We start from the raw sequence: 20,856 nt of genomic DNA on the forward strand, positions 1-20,856 counted from the left end.
CAATTATGTTGGCACAGTTGAAAACAGTTGTTCTGATTAGAGAAGCAATAAAACTGGCCGCCTTTTAGATTAGTTGAGTATCTGGAGCATCAGCATTTGTGTGGGGGGGATTTACAGGCTCAAAATGGCCAGAAACAAATAACTTTCTTCTGCAACTTGTCAGTCTATTCTTGTTCTCAGAAATTAAGGCTATTCCATGTGAGAAATTGCCAAGAAACTGAAGAAATCGTACAAAATGCAATAGCCATCATTTCTCAGAACAAGAATAGATGGACGAGATTCAGAAGAAAGGTCTTTTTCTGGCCATGTTGAGCCTGTAAGTGAACCCACAAATGCTGAGGCTCCAGATACTCAACTAGTCTAAAGGCCAGTTTTTTTTATTGCTTCTTTAATCAGAACAACAGTTTTCAGCTGTGCTAACATAATGGCAAAAGGGTTTTCTAATGATCAGTTAGCTAATCCAAGTTTATCATTTTAAAAAGGCTAACACAACGTGCCATTGGAACACAAGAGTGATGGTTGCTGAAAATGGCCCTCTGTATGCCTACAATAGTCACGTACAACATTAAAAATATCTACACTGAATTTCTGATAAATTTGATGTTATTTTAACGGACAAGAAATTTGCTTTTCTTTCAAAAACAAGGACATTTCTAAATGGCCCCAAACTTTTGAACGGTAGTGTATATAAATGTTAGCGAAAATGTATAACCTGTTATAGCTTTGTCATTATGGGGTATTGTGTGTAGGTTCATACGGGGGGGGGGGGGACAAGTTAATCCATGTTCGAATAAGGCTGTAACAGAATTAGGAGAAAGTCCTGGGGTCTGAAGACTTTCCGAGTGCACTGTATGTGGGCTCAGGGTGAGGATGCTACAATATGGATCTGTAGAGAATTATTATGCCAACAATCAATCATATGTTCGAAAGTGAAACGAATTCACGCTGTTCTACTCAGAAAGTAAAGTTATTGCTTTGAATCATGGATATGAATTGTCAGTTGTGCAGAAATCCTTTGCATGTCAAATCTTTGTCATTCCTGTCTGTGGTGACACACTTGTCAACTGCAAAGGCTACAAGCACAAAATGACAGGCTAGGCTATTTTCTTCTGCTTGCCCTTGATTGAACAACTGTTGCTCCTAGATAGATGTTGGCGTCATTTCATTGTCATCACCGTAGCGATCGACTGAAGAACAGCTTTACTGTTTACTTAAGAACTTCTATTCACATGAGGAGCAAATCCTACAATCTGTCCTCCCTCATATCTTTGAAGGTTGAGGTATTGTTAGATGTAGATATTATATAAGCTGTCCATTTTGACTCTACAAGCAGAGTGCCATTGAAATCAATAGAATCCTACCTCATTATTTTCTTTCTATTTCTCCTGAAATCATGATAATTACCAGGCTCGGCCTTCAGTTTCGGACAGATATCAATTACCTGGATGACTGGGGTTATTGACACCTCTCTTCATGATTGCGTCATCCTCCCATCTGTCTATTCGGTGCACTGTCATTGCAGTCACTTCGTCACCATATGTTTTTTTTTACATTGCATAGTTTAAAAAACAAGTCCACAAGGTCTATTGTATCATATAAGAGGAATACTTTTTTTCCTCATTTTCTTCAACATGTCTTTCATACATAATCTCTATAATGTGTTAGTTATTGCTAGTTGTTTCTGGAGATTGTGTTTATTCTCTTCCTTAGCCCAAAAATGGCATCTCCACAAAAGAGACCTTTAGTGACTCAGTGTTTAGTCTTTGTATTGTGCCTCGTGGGGTAGGCTGAAATGTGAGCCAGATGGCTGAGTGGTCTGCCAAAGCATTCAACACTGTCTTGAGTGAAGCCCCCGGCATCCAGTCATCCACTTTCTTCTGGCACCCATAGACTGACTCAGTCTAAAGAAGTAGCTGTGACTACTGTGTCATGGCCATAAGCTCTGTGGATCCCCTAGATGCCATTACAATGGCCAACCATGTTGGTTGTTGTGGAGGGATTGGTGTCAATGGCAGCTCTGCCACCTTATGGACCTTGGAAGCATTACTGCTTCCAACTTCAACTAGGACTAGTCCTAACCGGGGGGAAAAGACACTAGGTAGATGTTGTGTGGCTGAGGGCGGATGCAAAGACATTGCACAGATACAAAGAAAATGAACTAACCGGATGAAATCAATTGAACATGATTAAGTTATGTTTGGAACAGCGTACACATTGGTTTGCCTGAGGTGTCTATTAAAAAACCACTGGCAGTCACACTTTACTCCCATATCAGAATGCCCATGAAATTCAAATACAGACAGAAGAAAGCTGCGGGGAGCCCTAAAATAAACTTCCCCCACTGGGGATATCTTCAAGGAAAATTGGTTGACTGAATTGTGACATATGTCTGGAAAAACAGTTTCCCCTTGGTCTTATTCTGTTTGAATAAATCCTTTTAATACATCTAGGTTCCCACCTCCCCCACTACAATTCCTTCAGCCTCAGAGGGACTAGGGTAATTCTGTGCTTATACACCACCCGCAGTTCTCCTGCTTTCAGGCACTAAGAATATACGAAAACTTTGCAAAATGTTCCCCTCTGGGATTTTTAATTATGTATTGCTCTTTTGAAAATGTTAAAGGCTAATGTTATTTTCCAAGAATGAAAAATCACCCCTGCAACACAGCCCTCGGGAGAAAGCTTAATAAAATATTTTAACTTTCTGCTTCCCTTTTGAATAATTCCGCTTCTTGGTGCAAGAAGGTCAGGCTGTTTTGTTTTGCGTATGGTTGGGAAGCGGACATCATTATTATTCCATCTCGACTCATTGTATCCACCTCCACATAGACAAGTAGGGGATTCATTGAAAATGGTCCTGCAAATACCACTTTTCACTACAGATCCCATTGTACTGCTGTGCATTGTCCGAGAAACCTCATGCATTCCCCCTATGATATGTAGACTATTACAGCTTTTTTCATTTGCTGTGAAAAGGTTACCAGAGGATACAAATAAAGAAGTGTTTTCAGGTGGAAACAAATGGAAAGGTCAGGTATGTTGTGGCAGAGCGTTTGACAGTGTAATAAAGTTTTCACCTCACATTCTTTCTATTAGTAACGTTTATTTTGTTTCAGTCCTCCCTCTGTGTCGTAACAAGCTACGTTAGTCCCAGGCCAGGTAACTGTGAGAGGAGTCATGTATCGTAACAAGCTACGTTAGTCCCAGTCCAGGTAACTGTGAGAGGAGTCATGTGTCGTAACAAGCTACGTTAGTCCCAGTCCAGGTAACTGTGAGAGGAGTCATGTATCGTAACAAGCTACGTTAGTCCCAGTCCAGGTAACTGTGAGAGGAGTCATGTGTCGTAACAAGCTACGTTAGTCCCAGTCCAGGTAACTGTGAGAGGAGTCATGTATCGTAACAAGCTACGTTAGTCCCAGTCCAGGTAACTGTGAGAGGAGTCATGTATTGTAACAAGCTACGTTAGTCCCAGTCCAGGTAACTGTGAGAGGAGTCATGTGTCGTAACAAGCTACGTTAGTCCCAGTCCAGGTAACTGTGAGAGGAGTCATGTGTCGTAACAAGCTACGTTAGTCCCAGTCCAGGTAACTGTGAGAGGAGTCATGTACCGTAACAAGCTACGTTAGTCCCAGTCCAGGTAACTGTGAGAGGAGTCATGTATCGTAACAAGCTACGTTAGTCCCAGGCCAGGTAACTGTGAGAGGAGTCATGTACCGTAACAAGCTACGTTAGTCCCAGGCCAGGTAACTGTGAGAGGAGTCATGTATCGTAACAAGCTATGTTAGTCCCAGGCCAGGTAACTGTGAGAAGGAGTCATGTGTCGCATGCATTTTTTGGTCATTTTTCCCACAGAGGAAGGTGTAAAAAGGCATTCTTAAAACCTTATGTTCTGAGACTCCATCAAAGATCGACTTCTCATTTATCTGACTTTCATTTATTTGCATGTCCAGCCCTTATTTAGCTTCACAATGAAGTATTTTACCATTTTTATTTTCAGGGCAACCAGAGCTAGAAGTAGAACACAAAACCATTTTGACACAAACGTTTGCGTTCATTAGTCGTACTAACAAAATAAAGGTCAGCCAAAGCAAAACCCTGATAAATGAATTTATATAAATGCTGTAAGTAAAAATGTTTTGCTCACTGGGAAGTTCATATCCAACTAGTCAGAGATAAATGTGTGGCATTTGGATTTTGACAGCCACTATGAGCTTATTATTGTATTATAGACACTATGTCCTGTGATTTCCTATAGTCTGTGGAAGAACCATTTACCTTTTTAACGACTTTTGTGTGGCTTGTGTCAAAACATTTTACACTTACATGTTCCTGTGAGTCTCAGCTTTTCATAGATGGCTTTTAACAATTTGCACTCTACAGACGTCCTTGTCTCAAACACAGCTCTAGCTCAGCCCCCGTTAATCACACAGACTAATGGTTCATATCTACGGATGAAGAAGAAAGACTAATCCAATGGTAGATAAACGCGCCAACGTTAGTGGGACTCATTGGGTAACCGAGGCTCCCTAATCTCTCCTGACAGCTGCAGTCATAGGACCTCATTTGAAAAATCACAGGTTTGATGCGACATTAAATTATCAATGTCAGCTAGCAGGCAGGCAACTCTCATGGCAAAAGAAAAACTATTTGATCCCCCCCCTCTTGCTCTCCCTCCCTCCCTCCCCCTCAATCCCCTCTGTCTCACGACGCAAAATATTGAGGGACTTTTCCAGAAACAATAGCAGCTGAATAGGTGCTTCAGACTGGTAGCCTGTTGGGGGGAGAAATAGCTTTACGTTTCACTGATATTTAGCAGTCAAACAATGCTGCAGTGGGCCAAAGCCTCTATCTCATGTATATATATTTGTCAAGTTGTTATGGATGAAAGGCCTGTTATTCTAATATAAATCTTATCTCTAAATTGGAGCTCTACAGTGATTCATTGGAGGTGATTCTGTAGTGATTGTCCCTTGGCTACTGTGTCAAGGTGGGACCCATGGGTAATGAGTCATACTCACTGTGACACACAGTCTGCTGCTGACCACTATACTACAAATACATTCACACATGGCCAATGGGCTGTCCTCTGCCAAAGTCATCGAAAAACACTTTGAACTGTTCATCACACCCAGCCAGGGTACAGATATGGATGTTGTTTGCCCAGAGTCTAGAAATGTGTTTGGATCAATGTTAGCATCAGTCAATGTTTACTCTGTATGGCCAGATGTACTGCATGAGGGTTGACTTGTTAGTATTTATAGTTTATTCGATGAGTAAAGTGTCTCTCCTCTTCCAGGTCTGGAGTTTGCCTACTTAGCTGCCCCCAGGTCCATGCAGAGTGCCATCATGGGGCTGTTCTTCTTCTTCTCTGGGATTGGCTCCTTCGTGGGTTCCGGCCTACTGTCCATAGTCTCCCTCAAGGGGATTGGCTGGATGTCCTCCCACAAGGATTTTGGTAAGAGCTCAAACCCACAGCCAATACAAGCTCTTAAAGCAGGTTCTTATGAAACAATGTTCATTACTCACGTTAGAGGAGGTGGACAGGCTCTTCAGAGAGAAGCAATGTGATTGAGAAAGATGGTGCATTGTATCGACTCAGCCTGCATAATGATCTGTATACGGACTCTAGGGAAACCTGTCGGAGCAATGGGCCTTAAACAGCCTCTGAACTGCCATCAACACACTGGTCATTGATCTTTATGAACACAGTTTTCCGGGGATGATGAAAACTATGATATTATGCTTCTCATGCTCAATGTCTTGCGTTTTTATAGATGTTACTGTAAAATTGATTTGACAGGAACATCAGCAGTGTGACAAATTACTGTTGTCCTCATATAGCAGAACACCGTATTGGCACTTGGATTACTTCAGCAGGATTTAGTCTCACAACGTCAACATAAATGCATTTCCTGGGGGACAAGAACTTTCATGTCTCGTCCTGATTTTAAAATCTACTCAAGGAGTTAGTAAATTAGTTGATCCGAAGAAGAAAAAATGACCTGGTTCAATTCCCTTGTTTTAACAGTGTTTTCCGTCATAAATAGAGATGTCAGACTAACAACAAAAAGTTTGTGTAACTCTGTCGTAGTGATAGAATAAATGGCATGGCGCTGGCAGCAAATGGATGTGTTCCCTGGTTAGAGGAACCTCCTGGCCCAAATGCACCTTCCTGGGAGTGTGCGGTAAATAAGACCACACTGTAAATTGTTTACCCATAAACACCTAATAGCTCATTAATACAGTGTGCCGACAGGTTGGGAGGTATTTTTGATGATGTAAGCACTTGGAGATGCTTGGCATGGCTTCCTAAATCCATCCCTCGCCTTCCCTAGGGGCTGTTTGTTTAGGAAGCATCATTTGATTGTTAAACGAGACCCTAGTTTGCCTGCGAGCTTTCTTTCTCTCGCTCTCTCTCCTTTTTGAAAAAGTCATTTAAAGAGAGACCGGACAGCGTAAGGCGGTCGATCAGATCAAAGCTTTAGCCTCAAAGCCTGTCAGAAATCAGTTTGTTGTGCTGTTGTCTTTTCCACTTACTTTGCTGGGCTTTACCGGTCTCTACCCCCCCCCCCCCCCATCACACTTCTGTGACTCAGCGCTCTCATTTACATGGCTGAGGGATGTGTGAGGCGGAGGCGGAGTGAAGCATGGGATTACTCAGCTCAACAAGCTCCTGTTTAGAGTGGTGCAGGCTTGGGGACAGACACCCAATATTAATCACAAGCTGGGGGCCTCATTACACAGCCCACTCCTCTTAAGTAAAGCTGCCACTTGGGCACACCAGAGAGCTGGCAAGCTAGCTAGCTACCTCCATGGCATGTTGGAGGCTACTACTCACCTCTCTGTCGCACTACACCACCTCCTCCTCTGTCGTACCACACCACCTCCTCTGTCGCACCACACCACCTCCTCCTCTGTCGCACCACACCACCTCCTCCTCTGTCGCACTACACCACATCCTCTCTGTCGCACCACACCACATCCTCTCTGTCGCACCACACCACATCCTCTCTGTCGCACCACACCACCACATCCTCTGTCGCACCACACCACCACATCCTCTCTGTCGCACCACACCACCACCTCCTCTGTCGCACCACACCACCACCTCCTCTGTCGCACCACACCACCTCCTCCTCTGTCGCACCACACCACCTCCTCCTCTGTCGCACCACACCACCTCCTCCTCTGTCGCACCACACCACCACCTCCTCTGTCGCACCACACCACCTCCTCCTCTGTCGCACCACACCACCTCCTCTCTTCTAATCCACACAAACTAGCAGCAGACATGCACAGGTAGAGAAGCAACATTAGATACATTGATACAGACAAAATCTGTCCAAATGTAAAAGCATATGCTTTTGGTAACTAGTATTTGTATTATGTATTCGACTTGGTGACGCCACATACTGTATGACTGGTCATTATCACATTCCTTTATGTGGTCCTAGAAAAGGCAGCCATTGTCTCCTCTGACGGAGACTGCAATGTGCTCAGTTAACCCCACGGGTAAAGTCAATGAAAGGTCAACCTTCTGCCTTTGCTTGTACACCTACAGATGGTTTATTCTGCTGAAACGGGTGCTCCTTTCAGTTGTTGCCCAATGTATTTATTCATACATCATTGACTTTTAGGAACACAGATGCATGATGCTCTGAGTATGTAGCTGCAGTCAAGACCAGGAAATGGCCTTTTTATTTTTATTGTACCGCGTTCAAGTCCTGACTGATCCAGGATCAGATGTCTGGGGATTTTGGACATTCACAGTTTGGGTTGAGACCCTCATATCCTGCTCACGGACCATTGGGTGACGCTTAGTGAAATGTCAGTGTTTTAATGGGGGAGCAAAGGTTCCAGAAAAGGAGAAATGCTCAGAGCTATTCATCTTTCATGAACTCTTGATTACAGCTACAGTATCTGGTATTCTTAATAATATGATACACTATGTATGTGGACAACTATTCGTCAAACATTTCACTCCAAAATCCTGGGCATTAATATGGAGTTGGTCCCCCCTTTGCTGCTATAACATCCTCCACTCTTCTGGGAAGGCTTTCCACTAGATGTTGGAGCATTGCTGCGGGGACTTGCTTCCATTCAGCCACAAGCATTAGTGAGGTTGAGCACTGATGTTGGGGGATTAGGCCTGGCTCGCAGTCGGCGTTCCAATTCATCCCAAAGGTGTTTGATGGGGTTGAGGTCAGGGCTCTGTGCAGGCCAGTCAAGTTCTTCCTCTACTGATCTCGACAAACCATTTCTGTATGGACCTCGCTTTTGTGATCAGGGGCATTGTCATGCTGAAACAGGAAAGGGCCTTCCCAACTGTTGCCACACGGTTGGAAATACAGAATTGTCTAGAATGTCATTGTATGCTGTAGCGTTTACATTTCCTTTCACTGGAATTAAGGGGCCTAGCCCAAACCATTATTCCACCTCCACCACATTTTTACAGTTGGGACTATGCATTCGGGTAGGTACAGTGGTTCCTCCTTTTAAAAGTTGCAGCGTACTGCAGCGCAGCTTGTATGGTGCCACAGAATTCTATGGCACGTTATTTAAGTGTGAACCACTGGTACCATTAATGCTAGTTAGTGCTAGTTTGACCACCAGAGGAAATCTTTGAGAAGGATTTGGTAGCCTTTAATAATGGCTTTACTATAGATTGCGGGCACGAGAGAGACCGGAGTTCATTTCCCGACAGGGAGGAAGGAGTAGGCTGTCCTTGTAAATAAGACTTTGTTCTTAACTGACTTGCCTAGTTAAATAAAGGTTACACTATGAGCATAATTTAAACACCCTAATTTTCTAATTCTAGTCTAACTAATACCCAAACAGAGATTTTAATGAAAATAAAATAATTACATAGAGGATTGGAGGATATTTCTGTAATTCAGTGATATTTATTCCTATAGTAATTTGTTCTGGATCCATGACTAAATAAACATTGGCATTTTGAAAGAGTATTTTTATCATTTTATTAATGAAAGCATAAAGATGCCATTATTAGTTACGTTGTTTTAGTTTGAACCTGCAGACTGGCACTAAGAACAGAATAACGGCAACGTTTCCCTAGTCGGCGCCATTATTAGTGCAATAACCCATTAAGTGTTGCCAGTATGGCGGGGTGGGGGTCCACCCCTTCCTCCTCCTCCCTTCCCCATGGGATAGCTCGGTCTTCTATGCACAGCTCTGTGCGGTCTACATTTTTTTCTGAGGTCTTGGTTGATTTCTTTTGATTTTCCCATGATGTCAGGCAAAGAGGCAATGAGTGTGAAGGTAGGCCTTGAAATACTTCCACAGGTACACCATCCAATTGACAGTGAATTATAAGTGAAATAATCTGTCTGTAAACAATTGTTGGAAAAATTACTTGTCATGTGCAAAGTAGATGTCCTAACCGACTTGCCAAAACTATAATTTGTGTAGTGGTTGAAAAACGAGTTTAAATGACTCCAACCTAAGTGTATGTAAACTTCCGAATTCAACTGTACATGTACTGTACATGTAAATACTACAGCAAAATGTCTCCCTATGAAAGGAAAAAATTGGGAGTTTTTTTTTATGCTGTAAATGCCATCTGATCAACTCCCAATAACTTAAAATTTAACAATGAATCTAACAGCAGAAGCCTGTTATTTCCTTTAATGGTGTCAAAGTTCTGCATAGTGATTTCTCTATAGATAAGCTAATAATGGTATTGATAGATACAATTATCAACGTATTTACAAATACCGATACTCATGATTGCTCTACTGAATCCTTTTCGTCTAGTCAATCCAGAAGTTTTTCAACAGAATATGTTCAGGCACAGTTGAAAACATAACCTGCATTGATTCCCTTCACTAAATAAATTTTGTACCAGAAAATGATATTAAATGCCTTGAAGTGTGAAACTGTTGGAACATTTGCATTGAGAGCTTAAATGTATTGATCAATTTCAAAAACCTTAAATTGATATTGACGTGATCCATCTCTGCACAACATGACTTGCTCAAATACAGTACAACAGCCCAGCCATACAGTGGCATGGTTATTGCCACACACACTGTAAAAAAGACCCTTCAGCTATGACTGATGACTATCTCAGGGGTCTGTATTGTTGTTATTATTATTATTATTATTATTATTATTATTATTAATAATGAACTCATCGTGGTGGCTAGAATCATATTCGGAGGCAAACGGACACGGAAGTTCCCTTCAGCGTCCCAACTCTGGGTAGCGCTGCGTTCCTCCTACATATCGATTGAGTTGCACTTTTCCCTCCCCTACTCAGCATTTGGCTGTTTTAAATACTTGTAAAATATTAATGTGGTTCGTTAATGGTTTATACGTGTTTTTTTTTTTTGCTGCCGTAATTACCACACTTTTGAAAGTGGGCTCTGGGGGGAAGGCAGACTAATGAAATTAAATTCGGTAAGTACAATTACAAAAAATGTAAACCTTGCGCAATTTTTCAAACACACCCCATAAACATGTTTTTCGCTAATCAGTCGTCCCCTGATATTCCCCTGGAGCCAGTTATATAACTTATTCTCCAGTGATGTTTATTGAATCTATAAAATACTACACAATTAAGGTCAATGAATAGGGTGCTCTTTCACCTCAATATGGATTTATTCAGCTGCAAGGATATGCATTTTCTTGGTACCATTTGAAAGGAAACACTTTGACGTTTGTGGAAATGTGAATTGAATGTAGGAGAATATAACACACTAGGTCTGGTAGAAGAAAATACAAAGAAAAAAACAACTAGTATTTTTCTAACACCATCTTTGAAATGAGAGAGAAATAATTCTGATAGTGTCAACAAGATGGCAGCAGTGTATGTGCAAAGTTTCAGATGGATAACTTGAAGAATGACTGACCGACAATATTTTTAGTGTGAAGTCCCCAGAGACATTTGGGCAAATCGTGAAGGAGACATTCACATTCATATTCCATTTTTCTTCAAGAATATCGTCAAATCTGTACACTTCGACTTTCCAAGTATTAGTAGCCATATTATATGTTAAACATTTGCAAAACAACCAGTTTTCATAACTTCATAACTCTGAATATCCTTAAATTTTTTGTCCAAAATTAAAAGGTATGCTGTCGTACAAGGTTAGCACCTACATTTTACCACATATACATGAACTCCGGATACTCCCGTAAAGCCCAGCTCATTGGCTATCTAGCTAGCTTTGTTTGACCCTGATTTGACAACGATACAGCAGTTCAAGTGATGACGTGCCATGAAGGCGGCGCTCTCTGACCAAATATGGTGTCCTACAGGATGTACTACACCCCTAGTGAAGTCTTGTCACCTAGGATCTCTGAGGAATAGATAGGAAGGAACGTGATTTGACTCGTTCAAACAGGGTTTAGGGACAGATTCCTTTCTTTGCAAATTGAACGAGTGGTAATACAAAATCGATCGTGTGTGCTATATGAACCTTTTTTTAGGATATGAAAAAGGATTTTATCTAACAAAACGACACGTCATGTTATCTCTAGGACCCTTTGGATGGTAAATCAAAGCAAGATTTCAGAATGTAAGTACACATTTAACCTTCAGAGGTGAATTTTCAAACCTATTGTGTTGAAGTGGTTTGTTAGGAGCTCTCAAACAATAGCATGGCATTTTTTCTCAGTAATAGCTACTGTAAATTGGACAGTGCAGTTATACTAACAAGAACTTAAGCTTTCAGCCGATATAAGACACTTATATGTACCGACGTGTTGTTTCTCTAAAATCTGCGATGTTGACAACGCGCTGAATGATTTACAATTGTCCCATTGACGGAACGCCGATCCTTAAGTTAAGGTCAATGAATGGGGTGTTCTATCCCCTCAACATGTATTTATTCAGCTGCAGTTCTGCCTTGGCCTCTGCTCTCCCAGTCCCCTTAATTAACCTCTCTAGGGTAGGGGGCAGCATTTGGAATTTTGGATGAAAAGCGTGCCCAAATTAAACTGCCTTCTACCCAGGCCCAGAAGATAGGATATGCATATAATTTTAATAGAAAACACTCTAAAGTTCCCAAAACTGTTAAAATAATGTCTGTGAGTATAACAGAACTGATTTGGCAGGCAAAAACCTGAGAGAAATCCATTCAGGAAGTAGGATTTATTTTTGTTGTTGTAGTTTTCTATTCAATGCCATTACAGTATCCATTGACTTAGGACTCAAATTGCAGTTCCTATGCCTTCCAGTAGATGTCAACAGTCTTTAGAAATTGTTTCAGGCTTGTATTCTGAAAAATGAGGGAGTAAGAGCAGTCAATGAGTGGACCCTGCCGTGTCAGAGGTTTTTCATGCGCACGACCGAGAGAGTGCCTTTCTTGTTTACCTTTTAACGTCGTTATTGTCCTGTTTAAATATTATTGATTATTTAGGCTAAAAACAACCTGAGGGTTGAATATAAACATCGTTTGACATGTTTCTATGAACTTTACGGATACAATTTGGATTTTTTTGTCTGCTTGTTGTGACTGCGTTTGAGCCTGTGGATTACTGAAGAAAACGCGCAAACAAAACTTGGTTTTTGGATATAAAGAGCGACTTTATCGAACAAAAGGAACATTTTATTGAATAAATGAATGTCTTCTGAGTGCAACCATATGAAGATCATCAAAGGTAAGTGATTAATTTTATCTCTAATTTCTGACTTGTGTAACTCTTCTACTTGGCTGGTTACTGTTTGTAATGATTTGTCTGCTGGGCTATGTTTCGCAAATAATCGTAAGGTATGCTTTCGCCGTAAAGCATTTTTGAAATCTGACACTGTGGTTGGATTCACAAGTTAACTATTTTACATAGGTTTAAAGATTATCTTTTCTGAATTATTATAATGAGTATTTCTGTATTTAAATTTTGCGCTCCGCAATCTCACTTGGTTTTGGCCAGGTGGGACGCTCCCACATACCCTAGAGACGTTAAAGCCATCAACCACTACGCCTTCCGGGTGGCGCAGTGGTTAAGGGCGCTGTACTGCAGCGCCAGCTGTGCCATCAGTCCCTGGGTTCGCGCCCAGGCTCTGTCGTAACCGGCCGCGACCGGGTGGTCCGTGGGGTGACGCACAATTGGCCTAGCGTCGTCCGGGTTAGGGAGGGCTTGGTCGGTAGGGATGTCCATGTCTCATCGCGCACCAGCGACTCCTGTGGCGGGCCGGGCGCAGTGAGCGCTAACCATGGTTGCACGGTGTACCCTCTGACACATTGGTGCGGCTGGCTTCCGGGTTGGATGCGCGCTGTGTTTAAATAGCAGTACGGCTGGTTGGGTTGTGTATCGGAGGACGCATGACTTTCAACCTTCGTCTCTCCCGAGCCCGTACGGGAGCTGTAGCGTTGAGACAAGATAGTAGCTACTACAACAATTGGATACCACGAAAAGGGGGTTAAAAAAAAACTCTGAGCGCTGTGTCAGCTATCGATTTTGAAATACAAGCAGTAGACTCTCTGCCAGTATACCCATACCCCCTGTGCTAGCCTTCTGTGCGCACTGTTTTATTCCCTATGAATTATTCAACATTACGTCAGAATCTATACTTACATTTTAAACATGTCCAAGCTTGAGTGAGGTGGGGAGCATCAACGAACAAGGCCTGAGATGGAAAAAGATTTAGTGTTTGGCTCCTCCATGCTATTTCTACACTGATACACTGGTGGAGCTTTACCTATTGTAGAATCACAAAATGACTGTCGCCAGTCTAATCAGGAGAGAAATTTCCTGTCCTTTTGAATGTTAGATGAAATGTTTTCAATGAGTGAAATTACATTCACATAGATGGGCAGTGCTGTTCAATCGGATGTCATTTCTAACTACATGGTTTAAGGTCCAATGCAGCCGTTTTTATCTCTATCAAATCATTTCTGCATAACAATTAAGTACCTTACTGTGATTTGTTTTCAGTAAAGATGGTCAAAAAGAAACAAATAGCTTCTTAGCCAAGAGAAATTTCTCATGCAAGAATTTTACTAGGACTGTCTGAGAGTCGTCTGAGGTGGAGAGCGGAAAACTGAAAATGTGCAGTTATTGGCAGAGGTTTGGAACAGCCGTCAAATGAATAGCTGTGATTTGCATTAGAAGTGCTTCTGGCTGTACAGCAAGGCCAGTAAACCAGACTGCCAGGGGTGGAAAGCTTCTCTAATGCCAACAAAATTGTCAGACAATGTTCCGTTTTTAAGTTTCAAAATGGAGGATTTACTGCAGCTGTCGGCTTTTCCCTTCATGTCAAACTATAACGGGGGAAAAAACAGATTTTGTTTAGAAATCCCCTCCAGTGTTTGTTTGAATAGGGACAACTAATTAGCAGTGCCAACATTCAGAAGTAAAGACTGCAATAGCTGGGTGCAAATATAAACCTCGGGAAGAGGCTTCTTAGTAATGATCCACTGCTGAAACTGGAGCCTGGTGATATTTAACTGACAAAGAAGGATGCCAATTTATCTTATTAAGACCGAAGGGTAATATTGTCTTAGACAATTTGAATTCTATACTACTACAGATACAAGATGGTGGTATGGTTTGCATAGGGTTGCTGACCAGTCAGTTTGTACTGAAAATAGTCAAATTTTCTATGACATGCTGTGCCAGTGTCTCCAATACATACATACATACATACATACATACATACACACACACACACACACACACACACACACACACACACACACACACACACACACACACACACACACACACACACACACACACACAGCTTCTATTTCAATCCCACTAAGCCAGAGTGAAGGTCAAACAAGGAAGTGAGCATCATTGTGATTTTAGCTTTTTATTGTGTGTGTTCCTCTGAGGAAACAGTCCTTTAATAATAGTGTTGAGACTCCCTGCCTCGCCTTACAGCTGAGGGTCCAGACTGTTCTGTTATTTCTCAAGCTTAAATCCCAGATCCTCAATAATACCCTCCATATGATCATTGAAGTGTGGTCAAACTGCGTTGAACATCTCATAAGTAAATAAGACCGGACGAAAGCAGCTTCCCTCTGCACTTTGACAGAGCTGTTTCTTCTCATGCACAAGCCACTTCAGACAGATCTCCTTTCATTTATCTGGAAAGAGCGAGCTAAACATGGAAACAACCACTTTTGTTGCCATGTGACATTGCCAGGTTATGCCCATGCAGATGTAGGGTCTTAATTTTATAACTTTTGTTGCTGTGGTGTATTTGAGTTTTACAAATGCTTCTAAAGTTTGTAATTTCCACTAACAAATTTGACTTGATTTGCCCTAACCAAAAATGTATCAACCCCTACAAAAATGGCCATTCCATTATAATCCACACAATAATACATTTTTCCTGTTACTGCAGGATTATTTTCCTGCTGTAGCAAACGGGCTCAAATTAAGATCCTACATCTGTATGCCTGAATAAACAGTATGCATCCCTTTAATGTGGAACACTGCTTTGTGATGCTGCAGTCATCCTCCCATCCATCTGACCCTTTCTCCCTCTCTGCAGGTTGCATCAACCACTGCTGTTTGTCATGTTTTGCTCTTTCAATACCCCTTATTTATTGTGACTCACGATTTATGACATCTGCATCATACCCTCTTCTCTTTCCATCTCTTCCTCTCTGCAGGTTCTTGTGGTGTCTGTTTCTGAGATGTTGCACTGATTTCTGTCATAATGCCCTGTGCCCCTCTCCCTCCCTCTAGGTAACATCAATGACTCCCAGCTCAACTACTACTTCTTCCTGCTAGCGGGGATCCAGGGCCTCACCCTGCTGGTCTTCCTCATCGTGTCGGTCAAGTACGACAAACAGAAGAGTAGTAGAGCAGGAAGTCAGAGGCAGGGTATCACTTCGTCTTGGTCCCATGACTGACCCCTGTCCATCTGACCTCACCCTACCTGCCTTAGTTTGTAGTAGTTAGTGCCAGAACACCTGCCTGATTTGGTACTGGACTCCCTAAAAACATGACACTTCAATACAGCTATTACTTTTCGAAGCAGGTTAAGAGAGCATTTTATCCAACTCTAACCCTTTTCCTAACCTTAACCTAATTCTCCTAACCTGCTATGTTAATTCTCCTAACCCGTTGTTTTTAGGGAATCTTGATTTGGTACCGGATAGAGTTTGTTATTTTTACTTAATGGGTTTGTAAGACTATTACATTTTCAAAGCAAAAAAATATTTTTACCGTACACTCGCACATCCCTCACATGTGATCAAGTTCATCTTAATGTATATTTCTTGTACAGTACCTTATTTAAAACATCATTACTGTGTTTGATCAGGGTTCCCTTGAATATGAATGGTGTAATGTTCAATAATTTAAACCAATTATTTAATGTAAACTGATCAAATTAATTCCAAATAGCTCACTCCTATTGTCAGATAAGTAAGCATTACACAACTGTGGCCTTTTCACTGGTGCCATAGATCAATGAACAATTTAAAACAAGGCACACCATTTTGAGAAACTTTGGGGCTTCATCAACTGACTGATCAGGTTTGTACTCTTGTTTGTTTTCTTTGATCATTTGCACGAGAGGAATTGTGCCATATTCACACTGTATTGGACATTATTCAATTGTGATTAGGGACTTGGTGTTTGCTATATTACTTGTATAAACTTGTTTCTGATTGGCATGTATAGATTAAATATAACTTTTTTGTTTTGTTTTTTTGCTAACCATTATTTTCACTTACTGTATGTGTTTTCAATATGGAGCTATGTTTTCAGTCTAATTTTGATGTCATACTGTTGCTTATACACTGAGTGTACAAAACATTAGGAACACCTTCCAAATATTGAGTTGCACCCCCTTTTGCCCTCAGAACACCCTCAATTCTGGACTCTACAAGGTGTCAAAAGTGTGCCACATGTTGACTCTAATACTTCCCACAGTTGTCAAGTTGGCTGGATATCCTTTGGGAGGTGGACCATTCTTGACACACAGGGGACTGTATCAAACACAAACATTTTTTGTACACTGTGTATACATACACTTTGTCTTTTAGCCGTTGATCTAGAGTTACTTAAATATCAAATCTATTTCTTTAATTAAACGTGCCTGCTAAATCCATGAATAACGTTTAGACTACTACTTTTCGACTATGTAATGATTTAATCAAACTTTAATATGACTACAAAAAAATAATGACAAATGTATATATTGCCAGTTGGTTCAACTTGAAAACCATTTTGGTATATTTACCGTCATCATTTACTCAGAATAATCATCCCTAGCCAGCAATGGCACAATGTCGTGTTATTCTGTGATTGCTGCAGCAGAAAACTCCGTGAATTGTATCGTGAAAGTAAATGTTTTCATTAAGTCGACATTAGTTCAGACTGAACCATAATTTTAGAGTTACCGGTTTCTTTATGCACTTGGGGTGACGGTTAAGATGAAAATGTTAATTTGCAGTATTAGTCTGACTGTTGACAATGCCTAGCCTCAGATTTGGATGTGTTAATGGATGTCTGTAGTCACCACATGGTGTCCTTATGGACTTTTACATACTGTAGCTTTTGGGGGTTGTGACTAATGTGTACTTATCATATGGTAGACAAAGTTCAGAGCACTCCATGTAGTTGGTATATTTCACCCCAGTCAAAGCTCTTTAATTGTTGACTCTGGCACTACAAAACTATGTATGTTCGGTTAAATAGCGAGATCCACAATGTGTTTTTTTTCCTTTACCTGACAAGTGATCGTTTAGGAGCGATCTGCAGGTTTGCTTTACCTACAGTAGACCTAAGTGCAAAACGTTCAAGCTGAAAGTAAGGTATTTTACAAACCAAAATCTACTCAGGGTTCAAGGGAGGTAGAATAATTGAATTATTAAAGAATACCAATACAATTGTTTAGAAGAGTTAGTAAACTGACTTTGAGATCTCATGAAGTACAGTTGTTTACAGATTCTCAGGTTGGTGGCTTGAATTGACCTTTTTAGCTAACACATTGAAACCATTTACTAACTTATTGACAATGGCTGAAAACATTATTTTGGCTGTTTTATTATAGTGTTTGTTGGATGAATGGTGGTTCTTTTTTGTGTCAACTTAACAGCTTTTGAAGAAACATTTTCTGAAAATGTATTCTGTTTTAATTATGCTGGAGCATTGGTATTTAGAATGTTTTTTTTGTGGGGTTATTTTTGCTAATAAAATATTTAAATCGGTCTTTTCTACATTCGACTCTAAAGGCAACACTTTGTTTGTGATTGCTTATCCTTTAGGACTTGTAATGATTGACGTCTATTTTAAAGATGGGTAAATAACAAACCATAAGCATTTTAGTCATTGATGCTGTATGTTTTACAACTGTATTTTAACTGTTATGGTAGCATGAGCATTAGCATATATTTGCCATAGTCAGGGTTATATTATTTATCGATTACGGTAAGCCTCTTCCAGTCCTTTGTTACCCTGTTATTCCTCTTAGACATGGGAGACACCCGCTGGCAGGTTGGCATAGAGTAGTTTGCATAACACAGAGCTCTTATTGTGACTCATGGGTGAAATTTAGCATTTCCAGTGAGGCGAATGCATGTTTCATCAGACTGGGATTGAAATTGGCACGTCCCCACAAATCATGTGTTAATGCTTAGGCCTTACAGCCGAGGCAACAACTCCGGGCTGTTTCCTGTATAGTAAATTAGATGGAGTCTGGTGGTTGGATTCAGACCACACAAGCGTGTCAGAACAGACAGCTTGATGTTTGAACTTAACACAATGCCTCCAGGTTATAGCTGTGTGGCCGCTTCTTTCTGACAAGATTACTTTTTGGCAGATATGAGTGGTTATGGAGGAAGTCTTGAAGGGCAATAACATTGAAAAATACTGAGTAATTGAGATATTGCTTTTGAGGTTCTGGGTTTAGGTCAGATTTATAGACCAGGCTTTACAAAGCAATAGAGTTGGCGTGCTGTAAGCTATTTATGAGTCAATTGTTTCTGTGTATTTCTATTCATTATCTAGACCAGGTATTCCCAAACTGGGGTACGCCAAATAAAAATGTGAATCACATTTTTAAAAAACATTTACATATTTGTTTTCTTCACATTTTCAAACAACGGGGCTGTACATTTGGGTGATAATTTTTTTTTAAATATATTTTTTTAATTTCTCACCGGAGTAGCCTCGTTTCACTACCAAGAATAAAATTAAACAATCTATTGTTCAGCGAAATAACAACTCAATGTCAAATAACTCAATGCCCTTACACGGCACACCATAATTACGCATTCCTGCACCTGTCTCCCAAATCATTTATGCCAGCGTGACATATCTGTAGTTGCTACATCTACTTTTGTACTTGTAAATTGTACACTGCTCAAAAAAATAAAGGGAACACTAACACATCCTAGATTTGAATGAATGAAATATTCTTAGAAAATACTTTTTTCTTTACATAGTTGAATGTGCTGACAACAAAATCACACAAATGTTCAAAGGAAATCAAATTTATCAGCCCATGGAGGTCTGGATTTGGAGTCCCACTCAAAATTAAAGTGGAAAACCACACTACAGGCTTATCCAACTTTGATGTAATGTCCTTAAAACAAGTCAAAATGAGGCTCAGTAGTGTGTGTGTGTGGCCTCCATGTGCCTGTATGACCTTCCTACAATGCCTGGGCATGCTCCTGATGAGGTGGCGGATGGTCTCCTGAGGGATCTCCTCCCAGACCTGGACTAAAGCATCCTCCCAACTCCTGGACAGTCTGTGGTGCAACGTGGCGTTGGTGGTTGGAGCGAGACATGATGGCCCAGATGTGCTCAATTGGATTCAGGTCTGGGGAATGGGCGGGCCAGTCCATAGCATCAATGCCTTCCTCTTGCAGGAACTGCTGACCCACTCCAGCCACATGAGGTCTAGCATTGTCTTGCATTGGGAGGAACCCAGGGCCAACCGCACCAGCATATGGTCTCACAAGGGGTCTGAGGATCTCATCTCGTTACCTAATGGCAGTCAGGCTACCTCTGGCGAGCACATGGAGGGCTGTGCGGCCCCCCCCCCAAAGAAATGCCACACCATGACTGACCCACCGCCAAACCGGTCATGCTGGAGGATGTTGCAGGCAGCAGAACGTTCTCCACGGCGTCTCCAGACTGTCACGTCTGTCACATGCTCAGTGTGAACCTGCTTTCATCTGTGAAGAGCACAGGGCGCCAGTGGCGAATTTGCCAATCTTGGTGTTCTCTGGCAAATGAAAAACGTCCTGCACGGTGTTGGGCTGTAAGCACAACCCCCACCTTTGGACGTCGGGCCCTCATACCACCCTCATGGAGTCTGTTTCTGACCGTTTGAGCAGACACATGCACATTTGTGGCCTGCTGGAGGTCATTTTGCAGGGCTCTGGCAGTGCTCCTCCTGCTCCTCCTTGCACAAAGGCGGAGATAGTGGTCCTGCTGCTTGGTTGTTGCCCTCCTACGGCCTCCTCCACGTCTCCTGATGTACTGGCCTGTCTCCTGGTAGCGCCTCCATGCTCTGGACACTACGCTGACACACAGCAAACCTTCAATCTCGCATTGATGTGCCATCCTGGATGAGCTGCACTACCTGAGCCACTTGTGTGGGTTGTAGACTCCGTCTCATGCTACCACTAGAGTGAAAGCACAGCCAGCATTCAAAAGTGACCAAAACATCAGCCAGGAAGCATAGGAACTGAGAAGTGGTCTGTGGTCCCCACCTGCAGAACCACTCCTTTATTGGGGGTGTCTTGCTAAATGCCTATAATTTCCACCTGTTGTCTATTCTATTTGCACAACAGCATGTGACATTTATTGTCAATCAGTGTTGTTTCCTAAGTGGACAGTTTGATTTCACAGAAGTGTGATTGACTTGGAGTTACATTGTGTTGTTTAAGTGTTCCTTTATTTTTTTGAGCAGTGTATATAC

At 41.5% G+C, this 20,856-nt stretch overlaps 1 protein-coding gene across 1 annotated transcript in view; it reads left to right on the forward strand.

Moving 5' to 3' along the window:
• Positions 1–19,314, forward strand: part of LOC109878796 (solute carrier family 15 member 4) — a 45,571-nt gene extending 26,257 nt beyond the window's left edge. The window contains exons 8-9 of the mRNA XM_020470999.2: positions 5,296–5,454; positions 15,663–19,314. Of these exons, the coding sequence (XP_020326588.1) occupies positions 5,296–5,454; positions 15,663–15,829 (326 nt within the window). The 3' untranslated portion in view covers positions 15,830–19,314. The remainder of the gene's footprint in view (positions 1–5,295; positions 5,455–15,662) is intronic.
• Positions 19,315–20,856: the final 1,542 nt, after the last annotated feature.

Source organism: Oncorhynchus kisutch, linkage group LG3, assembly GCF_002021735.2.
Source record: "Oncorhynchus kisutch isolate 150728-3 linkage group LG3, Okis_V2, whole genome shotgun sequence".
Classification (NCBI taxonomy): domain Eukaryota; kingdom Metazoa; phylum Chordata; class Actinopteri; order Salmoniformes; family Salmonidae; genus Oncorhynchus; species Oncorhynchus kisutch.